At 44.4% G+C, this 11,892-nt stretch overlaps 1 protein-coding gene across 1 annotated transcript; it reads right to left on the minus strand.

Annotated features, from left to right (window-relative positions):
- Positions 1–255: 255 nt before the first annotated feature.
- On the minus strand, positions 256–11,116 carry gata3 (GATA binding protein 3; the record flags this gene model as incomplete). The annotated part of the gene is made up of 5 exons (XM_080538627.1): positions 256–534; positions 3,817–3,942; positions 6,153–6,298; positions 8,973–9,494; positions 10,879–11,116. 5 exons carry the CDS (start codon positions 11,114–11,116, stop codon positions 256–258), a joined length of 1,311 nt encoding a protein of 436 aa, XP_080394753.1.
- Positions 11,117–11,892: the final 776 nt, after the last annotated feature.

Here is an 11,892-nt window from a genome sequence, read left to right on the forward strand (position 1 = left end):
GATTTAAAAAGAAAAATAAGAACAAAAAACGGACCTAAAGCCTGTGTCTTTCACACCGAGGTCAGATTATAGAAGGCTTGGTGATGAGGCAGAGGGGAAGCCAGGAGCAGTTTGGTTGTCTTTCAGCTAAGGAGGCAGGTTAGCAAAGGTAACTGGAGAAGAACAGGGGGCAGCGAGGGGGGGAGGGGAGGGGAGAGTGTGTGGGGGGGGGGGGGGGGGTCAGGTTGAAGGGTCGGGGGTGGTACCGCAGGGTGTCTAGCCCATGGCACTGACCATACTGGAGGGGTGGTGGGGGGCGAAGTTTGGGTGCATGGGTGTGGGGGTACTCAGCATGTGGCCAGAGTGTGAGAAGGGAGGGAAGGAGGACATGTGGCGGGACAGGGCGGCGGGGCTGAACGAGCTGCTCTTGTCCATCAGGCTCTTGGAGTAGTCGTCCATGTTGTCATGGGACTTTTTGCCCTTTTTCGACTTGCTGGACATCTTCCTGTTCCTGGTCTGGATGCCCTCCTTCTTCATGGTGAGAGGTCGGTTGATCTGAGGGGGCGAGAGGGAAACACGTGACGTTAATATACAAAGCTGACCAATCGTAAGGCTTAAAACAAACAAATCAAAGCGTTATTGTTACGGAGGAGCGTTCTTTCATCGGTACAGTATGTATTCGCCAAAGAGTTCGTTTAGTCCTCTGGGGTAAAGGTAAGAGTCAAGAAAGAACGGAGACAAATGAGAAAAGAGCAGCGTTCATGCTTTTGGATGCACGGATCAAGCAGAAACACTGACACACAAAGAAACACAAAAACCCAAGAAGCACTGAGAGTTGGGCTCATCGCTCTTGTCTTTAAGTGGGTCAGTGCAGTTGGACCAACATACAAGAACCAAGTAAACAAAGGAAAATGGGAGAGAGAGGAACACAGAGGTTTCTCATTTTGGAACTGGGGGGGGGGGGGTTGGGGGCCAAATTATATGTAATGGAGTCCTATTATAGAGTAAATCTGTCTGTCCCATTGTAAGGGAGACGGTAGATGGAGGGAGGGGCATGTGTATGTGTGTGTCTGTGTGTCTGTTTGTGTGTGTGTGTGTGTGTGCGTGTGCGTGTGCGTGTGCGTGTGTGTGTGTGTGCGTGCGTGCATGTGTGTGTGGGTGTGTGTGTGTGTGAGAGTGTGGTGTGAGTGAGTGTCAGTGCGAGTCCGCGTTCAGCTGGATTTAAACGCTGATTCCCTTAAGCTGGGCTGGATCTGAGGCTATGGTCATGCCAGGGAGAGAAAGAGAGGAAGGGGGGGGGGGAGTGGGGGGGGGAGTGAGGGAGGGAGGGAGGGAGGGAGGGAGGGAGGGAGGGAGGGAGGGAGGAAGGGAGAGAAGGAGGAGAGACTCTGGCAGCTACTGCCTAACCAGCCGACCACAGAGACACATGGCGATGGCGACCGGCGCTACTGGCCAAGTCAGCCTCTCCACCCTCCATCACTGCTGCACGGGCGTGTGCTGGCCAACATGGCCCAGGCTGTCGTATTCCGGCACAGGTTTTTAGCCGGGAATGAGAGCCGGATGATGGAATTCCGGGCTCAGGGCAGGATTATGAAGGGGAGGTGGATGAGGTTCCTGGTCGGTTCCCTGATCTTTAGGTTCTGGGTTCCCTGGGAAATGGGAATGTAGGGATGTAGGGATTTCAACCTCACGTCTTCTCTGTCTGAGAACGTTGGAGCATTTTTTCGCTGACTCTTTAGCCAGAGTCGAGATGATTAGCGGGGGGGGAGCGAAAGAGTTGCGGACCCCCACCCGTCCCCCCCCCACCGTCCCCCCACCCGCCCGCCCGCCCCCGCCACCCCAAGTGATGTGGTTTCACTGTCTACGGCGTGCATGTGAGAGGGGGGCTTTCTCTGTTTCTCTGTCTCGGTGCAGAGCTAGGGCGTTTGCACGCCTACCTAAAGCCTGGCCGGGCTTTCAGCCTCTTTGATGTTCAAATGTGTACCATCTCACAGAGGAAGCCTGGGCCTAGGGCTTCTACTCGGCCTCCGCCCCGTTTCATCAAACAAGACACACCACTGCGTTGCTTTAGTCAGTGACCACCTCAGAGCAGACGAGCACAGCCCACTCACTCGACATCCTCTCCCCACACCACACGGACGCAAGCACCTCATGGCAACCACAGCCTTTCTTACAGAGGTGTCAGGCTGACCGCATACCGCCGTGACTCACACATGAATGAAAGGTGAACACTCTTCCACAGACAGTGAGACCCCCCCCCACCCACCCCCCATGCAATAGAAACCCCCTCCTCTATGCTTTGATTGTCAACATGGTCACAATCTTTGTGGCAGTTGTCTGTTGTATGTGGGCTGGCCCTCCAACAAGAGTGTCTGAGGGTAACTGTGGATTGTTATCAGGTGCAGCCACCATGGACAGGGTCAGGGGCCATGGAGAGTAGAGGCTTTGTACTTAATTTACTGTGTAAAATGTAGAATGTGTTTCAAAGCGGAGGCAGGTCCCAACAGAATCCGAATTTACCAAAACAAACCAATTTTGCAATTATGCGGAGGTTGAGGTCAGTTCAAAAACTAATATGTAACTGGGAAATATTATTATTTTCCCTGATAACCTGAGTCAGAAACGTTTTCTTCAGTCTTAAGGAATCTGCCAAAAGCAACATGGGAAAATGATTTAACAGGGAGCGTTCGCGTGAGGAGCGGGGGAGCCTGACGGGATACCCTTCTACTGAGCACGAGGAGACGGGATATCTTTATCAGATCAACTCGGGAGGAAATGTTTTGCCGATCTCTCATAAGAGAGGGAAATATTAGTTACATGTAATAATAATGATAATAAAAATGCATTATCATTATTGGTGTTATTATCATGTATTTGTATCATGTATTGTGCTTAAATTAAGTTGTGTAATAATAATAATAATAAATGACATTGTTATTACTATTGCTATTATCTTATCATCATTATCAATATATATTTCAATAGTTGATTGAATTGAAAGTGGCAGCCCTCATATCTGAAGCAGTTAGTATTTGTGTGTGTGAGAGAGAGAGAGAGAGAGAGAGAGAGAGAGAAAGAGAGGGAGAGAGAGAGAGAGAGAGAGAGAGAGAGAGAGAGGGGGGGGGGGGGGGAGAAAAAGAGAGAGAGAGCGAGAGAGAGAGAGAGAGAGAGAGAGAGAGAGAGGGGGGGGAGAAAAAGAGAGAGAGAGCGAGAGAGAGAGAGAGAGAGAGAGAGAGAGAGAGAGAGAGAGAGAGAGAGAGAGAGAGAGAGAGAGAGAGAGAGAGAGAGAGAGCGAGAGAAATAGAAATAGAAATAGAGAGCTAACTGGTCCCGCGGGTCTCAGATTGAGAATGTGAAATGATGTGGTGAGGCAGTAACCACGGCGCGCCCCAAAACGAATCAGGCGGATTGCTGGTCAGAGGGGGACTCCAAGTCCCCGGTGCGGATGGAACCAAAAGGCCTGAAATAAGATCGGCCTGAAAATTAATCGAATTTTAATTAAGCTCTTCCTTAATATTCAAAAGCTAGGCTGCATGCGGCAGGCTTAATTCGGCTCTCATACATTTAGATTCCTACTCAGTGCCAATAAATCATATGAATTATATTTCTTATCGCTCGTGCCCCCACAATTCTCAATAGGGACAACTGTGATAAATATTTCAAGAACTAGGCCTCTGCAAAGTGTTGCTATGTAGTGATGAGAGAAAGAAAGAAGGGAATGAGAGAATGAATTGAAAATGGTAGAAAAAAAAGTAGGAAGAAAGAAAGATGTGAGAGACATGCTTAGATATATTAGTAGATATCTTACTATAATGTACAGGCAGCTGTATTGCTTACATTGTGCAGTTTGTAGTAAAGACCGCAAGCGTTACACACTGGGTCACCGTTCGCGTTTCTCCGCCACAGTGTCGTCGTGCTCGTTTGACAGTTTGCACACGATGTTCCCGCCCGTCTTGCAGCGGACTATAGAAAAAGAAGAAGAAAAAAAAACACATCAAATATCAGTCACGAGTCCATAGCTGTGTACAATCCATTCACATTTCCACCATTTAAACATTCAGAAAAAGCTCTGTCTATCCAACCGCTGCAAATAGTTTAAAATAAAGAGAGAAAATTCCAAAACAGAGCTGCTTTGACTCGAGACTAAAAATAGCATCATGCGCACATGCCCTTTCGAGAGTAAATATTTACAGATGACATAAAAGCAGTGGCTTGAAATGGGAGCTATTTAATCAGATAACATATCCCCATTAAAGCAAGGTGCGTGAGTAACAGTAAGATGGTGTGTGCGCCTTGTAGGCTATACATGTTTAAATATCAGCCTCAACAGTTTATACAATTAAGATGAAATCAGTATTAGAGTGAAATAGTAATGAAGAAGACCGAAAATCGGTTTAGGCTATTTATGACAAATCTCCGCTTTCCCTGGGACGAAAAATGTGTACGTTAAAGCATCGATGCAATCAGCCACATCTGTAACGCCTCCATGCGGTTGTGTTATAATTAGGCTAAATATTCATGACGTGCAGGCATGGGATTTTTTTCACAATATGAGACATGGCCAAAGAATAGAATGGATATGCTGTTGATTAGAAAGATAGTAAGATACTGTAGCTAAGTGTATTGTCACATAAAATCAGGGTGATCTGATGCCTATTACATTCAAGATATAGACTGTATAGGCCTTATTCCCATGGATGGATTCAAACGCTTGCCCCAGACCCTAGTTAGTTAGACAATCTGACATTGACGTTCTAATCTATAAGAACAATCAATAGACGCGATGACCGAATAACGGACACTACCGTCAACAACGACTTGGCTGCAGAAATGGCAATGCCGTTATCTCTCGGAGGGATTTCCAATTATAGGCCTATACACATCTGGTGGGCTAATAACCCCTGTTCATGCGTGACTTAAATCATGTGGCTAGTTTACAAATTAATTTTACAGGTTGGAGTTATTTTAAAGCGCATGCCTGGAAAAATGCAGCTATATCGTGACGTTAGAATTATAAGGTTCTATCTCCATTTTGGTCAAAATTGAGTTTTTTACATAATCTGTTCCATTAGGTGTTTATTAACGCCTGTGTGGTGTTATTTTTAAAATGTTGACATTTTTTAGTTAGTAATTAATAAAATACTACGGTTCCATCTCACAAAACATAATGGAATGTAAAAACTTTGACGCTCAATATCTCTGAACTACCCTAAACGGAGATAGAACCTTATAATTCTAAGCTCACGATAGCCCGTCCACTAAAGCCAATGACTACCGCCGCTCCTTTCTATTTCCCTTTCTTTCTCCCTCACTGTTTTTTCTCTCTCTTTTCCCTCCCTTGGTAGGCCTATTTGAACCTTCTGCAGAGATTCCCTGGGCTCTGAGAAGAACAATCTCGAGTCGTGACTCCTGCCTGCCCTCGGCCGCTCCCCTCGCTGATTCGGTCCCCGCTCCCCTTCATGTTTAGACTGGGGAAGCGAGCTGTGTTGTTAAAAGCGACTTATCTGCGCTGCTCAGATATCCGGCAGCTTTTTCCTGGGAAGCCGGGTTTTCACATTAGAGAGAGAAGGGGGGGATAGAGCAGAAGCTGACTGCTAAAATAGCATTCCATGCGAACTCTTCCCTGTCTAAAAAAGGTTTTCCTTTTTATCTAGCCAGGGAGAGACTCTCTTGGTCATGAAGAGAGGGGGGGTTCCCCTCAAAATACTGCAGGACGTATTGTAGGCTATGACCACAAACTGTGCAAAGAGATATGCATTATAGAACATCTCTTAAACGCTAAGAACGCCTTCTTAAACGTCCAATTCAATGTGGTGTCAACTGTCTGCAGATATTACTGTTTTTATTTGAGGTGTTGCATTTTTTTTTTTCCGTCCTAGCCAAAGTCCAATAGGCTACTTCACTCGTTATTAATTGAATTCTAATTGATGAGACAGTCAGATCGATGGAGTAGGGCAGTTGAAGCAGGATAAAATAAATAAGGATGAAGCAAGTCATAATATGAAATAATAATTAAAACAGTAGTAATAATACAAATTCGGCAGTTAGCTATTATATCTAAAAGAATTGAGACCTGCACTTGGCGAGTCAATTTCCTGCAGCTAACACTTCTTCCTGGGTAGAGAAAGAGAGAGAGACGGAAGTGTCATCAATACAAAGTGGCAGGGACATACCAGTCGTCGCTTGGGTTTGATGAGAGGGCGATTCTGCCCGTTCATCTTGTGATAGAGTCCGCAGGCGTTACACAAATAGTGACCCGTGCCATCCCGCCTCCATAGCGGGGTCGACGTGGCTCCGCAGTTAACACACTCTCTACCTTCTGAAAGCAGAAACGATACACACACACAGATGGAGAGAGCGCCGAGATCAGTTTGCCCCTAAAACACTGACAATTCACATCTGCACACTTGATCTCTGAGATCAAGATCGAGAGAGCTCATTAATCTAATTAACCAATGTAATAACAACAATAAACACAAGCATAATAAATCAACACTCAAAGTGCTAATATAATTATTATTAAGTAATCAAAATGATGATGATGATGATAATAGTCCTAATAATAATAATAATAATATGTAAACAAAGCATTCAACTTTTAAAATGCGAAAAAACAATTATAAATGAAAATCAAAATGGTTGTTTGGAAAAATACATCACACAAACAGTCTGTCAGTAAATTAAGCAGCTATTATAGCCGATTACTATCACATAGCATATAACCATAGGCTACACAACCTCTCATAGGCTATATAATGTATTTCCCTTGAATATGGTTGAGCCTAAATATGACGTGCATTATAAAGATGTCTATGTGAGTATGTAGCCCTCTTCCCTCACACACAACCTCTCACATTTCATGGAATGATAATAATAATAATAATTATTATTATTATTATTATTGTTGTTAATACTAATAATAATAATAATAATAATAATTGTAATAATAATTAGTATAACACTATTATTGTTGTTGTTATTATTATTATTATTTATTTATTTATTATGCTACTGATTCTGTTATCAGGTCTATTAACATGACTATAATAATCCACTTCTTCGTTTACATGATTAAAATACCATTTAAGGTTTGACTGGCACTTCTCTAGTGACACCGACAGGTGAGAGGCGCGTGAACAGTTTCATTAAGGGGGTCTCGTGTTCCCCAGGCCTATGTGATGGCCTCACTACTGAAACTGAAACAACGGAGGGAGAGCACTGCGGCAGGAGGATTATTTGAAAGCATAGACGCGTATAGAAAGGGCCTTTGTGCGGCGCCGTGCCTTTACGCCTTTACGCCTTTACGCATCCACACTTCCCCTTTTTTTTGCTGCAAAACCCGCTTCACCTCTTCAGAGACTAAGATGCGTCACTCCTGGTTCTGCCTTGTTAGATGTGTTAGACATGCAAAAGACCTCTGCAGACACGAAGACTGTAAATCAATGGGTGTTTTATAAGAGAGGAGACTATAGCAAACACAGCAAAACAAATGCCTTATATACAATGGGCCTCTGAGAAAATAGGCTACTACTGGTTTTGAATTGCGCAAGGCGCGTTCCGGGTTTTACGGTTAGGAGACAGACCACAGACTCGACCTTTCTGCATGCTGCCGTGCTTAAAACAACAGGTTTGCAGTGCACACATTACCCTGAGATGACCTCATTAACAAAGCAAAGGAGCACCGATTAGAGAATATAGCCTAGATGTCTATAGCTCATTATAGCACACACAATAGGCATATCCTCAAATTAAATGCTTATTTATTTGTGTGTTAACAAGCGGAATGTGGAATATGAATAAGCATAATGATATGCATCATCTAATCCACTGTTTCCTATCTTCGTACTAATGCCATGTGATGTGGCACTGATATTAATCTCATTATAGATATTATAGATAAACTGATTTCCAGCGGTGCCTAAATAATATTTAAAATAATTACCCTGGCGTGTTTGGATTCCCCTTTCCTAGTCGTGCACCCTGCCACGGCGAGTGCTCACCCGTTATTCCCTATGAATGCAGCCCAGCATCCGGACTCTATCAAAGTTACTGGCGCTGGGTAAACAATGCAACTGTGGCGTGCACCAGTCTGACAGTAATAGGATTATCTTAAACATATAAACGGGCGAGAGACAGCCATGCAGGCACGGAGGCCGCGGTCAGAGCGCTGCTTCTCTCTCTCTCTCTCTCCCTCTCTCCCCCTCATCTCTCTCTCTCCCTCTCTCCCCCTCATCTCTCCCTCTCTCTCTGTCTGTCCCTATAGCCTATGTGTGTGCAAATAGAAAAACTGAAAACGGATCTAGTTTAGGCTATACACAGAGCTTAAAACTATATTGAACTCATCTGCTTCTAAGGGCGCTGAGGGGTGTTTAATCATTCATTGGACTTAATTCCGCTTTGGAATGTGAGAAATGTTCAATCTCATGTGGGCAAATGGGCTTTGAATAATTGAATTCGCTTTATTTTTCTAAGAAATGTGTTCTAACAAATCAGTGCAGATTGCATACGATTAGCAACATCTCCGTTACGATAAATAGGCTTTAGCCTGTATACGATCATCAATGTTATTATCTTTATATTTAGTTATTATCATTTGATTAGGACTATTAGTACTATTCGTCTTCTTGCTATTTTTATCTTGATTATGACTACAATTATCCTTATTAGGCCTAGGCCTATTGCACGTGGTCTGATCCGCACAGTATTGTAATTCCAGAAGCATCTGACATGTCTTTCAAACGAATCTTGTGCATACAATCTTCACGTGTCCTAGGCCTTGACTGCCAGTTATGCATGACCATCATACCAACATACTGTAAGACAAAATGAGAGGTTGTTCGTGTGGAGAAGACTGGGCACGAGCTAATGCAGAATGGGCCTATATGCAGTTAAATAGTCAACTCTGATTAAACTTGGCTATCATGAAGTCTGCAGTCTATTGGGTGAAGTTAAAGGGTAAAATCATATGGTAATATAATAAAGCGCACGCCTACCTGAACAGGACCTTGTTTTTGGTCTTGTTTTGGAACCATAACTAGAAGATGACCCACCTATCAGGCTACTTGGCGGGAAGAGGCCTGGGCCGTATTCGGGGACATAGGATGGGTATGTGGCGAGGGGGTGGTGGGAGGACCCCCCTGCTCCAATTGATGCCATGCTCCTGCTGTGAGACTCCAGTTTCATGCTTTCGGCCAGGGACACCTGGTACTTTATGCACTCTTTTTCCTCCTGGCGACCGGAGCTGGAGCCCGGGGTGGATATCCCCGGGTCCGGGGAGACATCTTTCGGAGGGGTGGGGGGGAAGGTGAAGAGGTGCGGGCTGGAGTGACCCCCGGACAGGGAGGAGGAGGAGGCCGATGGGTAGACGGAGAGGCCTGCCGGGGAGCCGTGGTGCATGGTCTTTTGGAAAGGACTCAGGTTCCATGGGGAAGTGCTGTGGTGCGAGGCAATGCCCTTGCTCCCGTCCAGCCATGGCAGAGAGCCGTGCAGTAAAGAAGGGCGACACACCTGGCTACCTGTTAACAAGAGAGGAAATATGGCGATAGAACGATGTATATCTTATACCATGAACAGAAATGTTCATATCATAGGCTTATCTCATTATGGGTTCGCTGTGATCATGTTATTGACAGATAGGAACAATGTATTGCACGTTGGCTTACACTCACTTAGCCTTAATCATGAAGACACTGTTTATATAAACATGACTACTTGAAACGCATCCAATCAAATATAAATATCAAACGTTCTGTTGTCACACTTTCGACTGGAAGCAAAAATTCTAATTGACACAGTCTGCATGTAGGGTTTTCAATTCAACTGTGCCATTTGTATTTTTGTATGCAGGTGTACTTTACCAGAGATGACACTGAAACTACCGGCTAGATACTTTCTATTATTTCCATTATGAACATCCTAACATGAATGCTAGGTAAATAGAAAGTATGTGCTATTCAAATCCACATGAAACCGTAACTTTCTACAGGGATAAAATGAAATATCTGGCCTACACAAGCTTACTTTTCTCAAATAGTGTGAATTGACCTATATATATGACCAACCCATATTACATTGGGGTGTTGCCAAAAAAAACTATGTGTGAGTGTGTGTGTGTGTGTGTGTGTGTGTGTGTGTGTGTGTGTGTGTGTGTGTGTGTGTGTGTGTGTGTGTGTGTGTGCGCGTGTGTGTGTGGACTACAGAAACCGGGTCATGATTCACTATTACGTGCAGGAAGCCATGTCAATAAATTCAAGCAATAGTTCTTCCGCAGGTTATTTTCTCCCCAAGGACATTGATGTAGCAATTCTAGCTGATATTTTGCATAGGTACATTGTTTACAATCATCTAAAATGTGCTGGGGGGCTTTGTAACTTTTCTCCACGCCTGCCAACAAATTCGTTCGTTTAGAGTCCTATTAAAGCTAAATGATATATCAGAGTACTAGAACCGTATATGCATAGGCCTATACTGGACCACAGAATGATACAGTTCTTCTGGGGGGGGGGGGGGGGGGGGGGTTATTCTTCAAATCAAATTGCTGGTGGGGGCCATAAGAATTTAAAAATCAGACAGTAGAAAATAATAGGTAGCCTACACATATTGGACTTACTAGAGTAATAAGAAATGATGTGAAACCAAAAGGCACACCACCAGAGGTAAGCCACACGTAAAGAAGGACGGCATACATGGTTTCAGAGCCCTTCAGTGCTCGAATTTGGAAATAACCAGCATGTTGTGGCCAAAACCACGTATTATTGCAAGAAAAAAAATTATCTATAAAAATGATCGCCTTAATTCCATCATGAGCAAAGGTCTATGCCGACATGTCAATTAGAAATAAGACCTCAATGCCGCCCGTTCAATACTGTAAACCATGTTAATAATGAAGAAGTTACTTACTATGTGGAGGCGGTGGATACCTCTGGACGGCTCGGACTGAGTTCCCATAGTAAGGAGAGACGTGGTTCCCCTGTCCATCGATATTAAACAGTACATCCACATCGTCAGCTAGGGGATACTGCGAAGGGTCCATGTACGAGTGGCCGAGGCCCGGGTGGTGGGAGCCGGGATGCTGTTCGTTTAGAACCGACGGGTGGTGGTGGCTCATCCATCGTGGTTGATCCGCGGATACTTCCATTGCTTTTTTTAGCAAACGTTCATACACACCGGAGAGAACCGATACGAGTCAAGAAGTAGGGAAAAAATGTCCAAAAAAATCCTGTTTTATTTATTTAATCCACAGGCTCCTTCCGTTACCTTCGTTCACCTGGAGATAAAGAGAACAATTTCTGTTTTATAATCTGACCCCGAATAAGGAGAGAATATACTTTTCAGTCTGATCGAAAAATGCGATTATTTGGCAGGGATTCACCTTTAATGTGAATTTGCCCCGAACAAATGAATTAAACAAAATTGTCCAAAAACAGCATACATTCAAAAAAAAATGTTACAAGAACGTTGTCTGAAACAGAAATAGGTCCAAGGTTGTATCCAGTCCCACTTCAAGTTCCCCCCAACTTTTCCCTCACAAAGTTTCAATATTAAAGCCGACTCAACAAGTCGTGGAGGTATGTTTAGACGCAAGCTTGTTTGCAGTAGGTGGCTTACTGCACACTGACTAGCACCGGAGTTAAACTCACAGATCAAATCTCTGTTGGTGCGCAGCGGCAACCCTCTCCACTTACTGCGCTTCTCTCTCTCTCTCTCTCTCTCTCTCTCTCTCTGCCTCTCTCTCTCGGCCTCTCTCTCTCTCTCTCTCTCTGAACTCGCTCAGTCCCAGTGTGTATGTGCCTCTCTCTCTCTCTCTCTCTCTCTCTCTCTCTCTCTCTCTCTCTCTCTCTCTCTCTCTCTCTCTCTCTCTCTCTCTCTAGTTCGCTCTCGCTCTCGTTCTGTTTTTTTTTTTTTTTTTTTTTT

Source organism: Nansenia antarctica (assembly GCF_963989245.1).
Source record: "Nansenia antarctica genome assembly, chromosome: 8".
Classification (NCBI taxonomy): Eukaryota; Metazoa; Chordata; class Actinopteri; order Argentiniformes; family Microstomatidae; genus Nansenia; species Nansenia antarctica.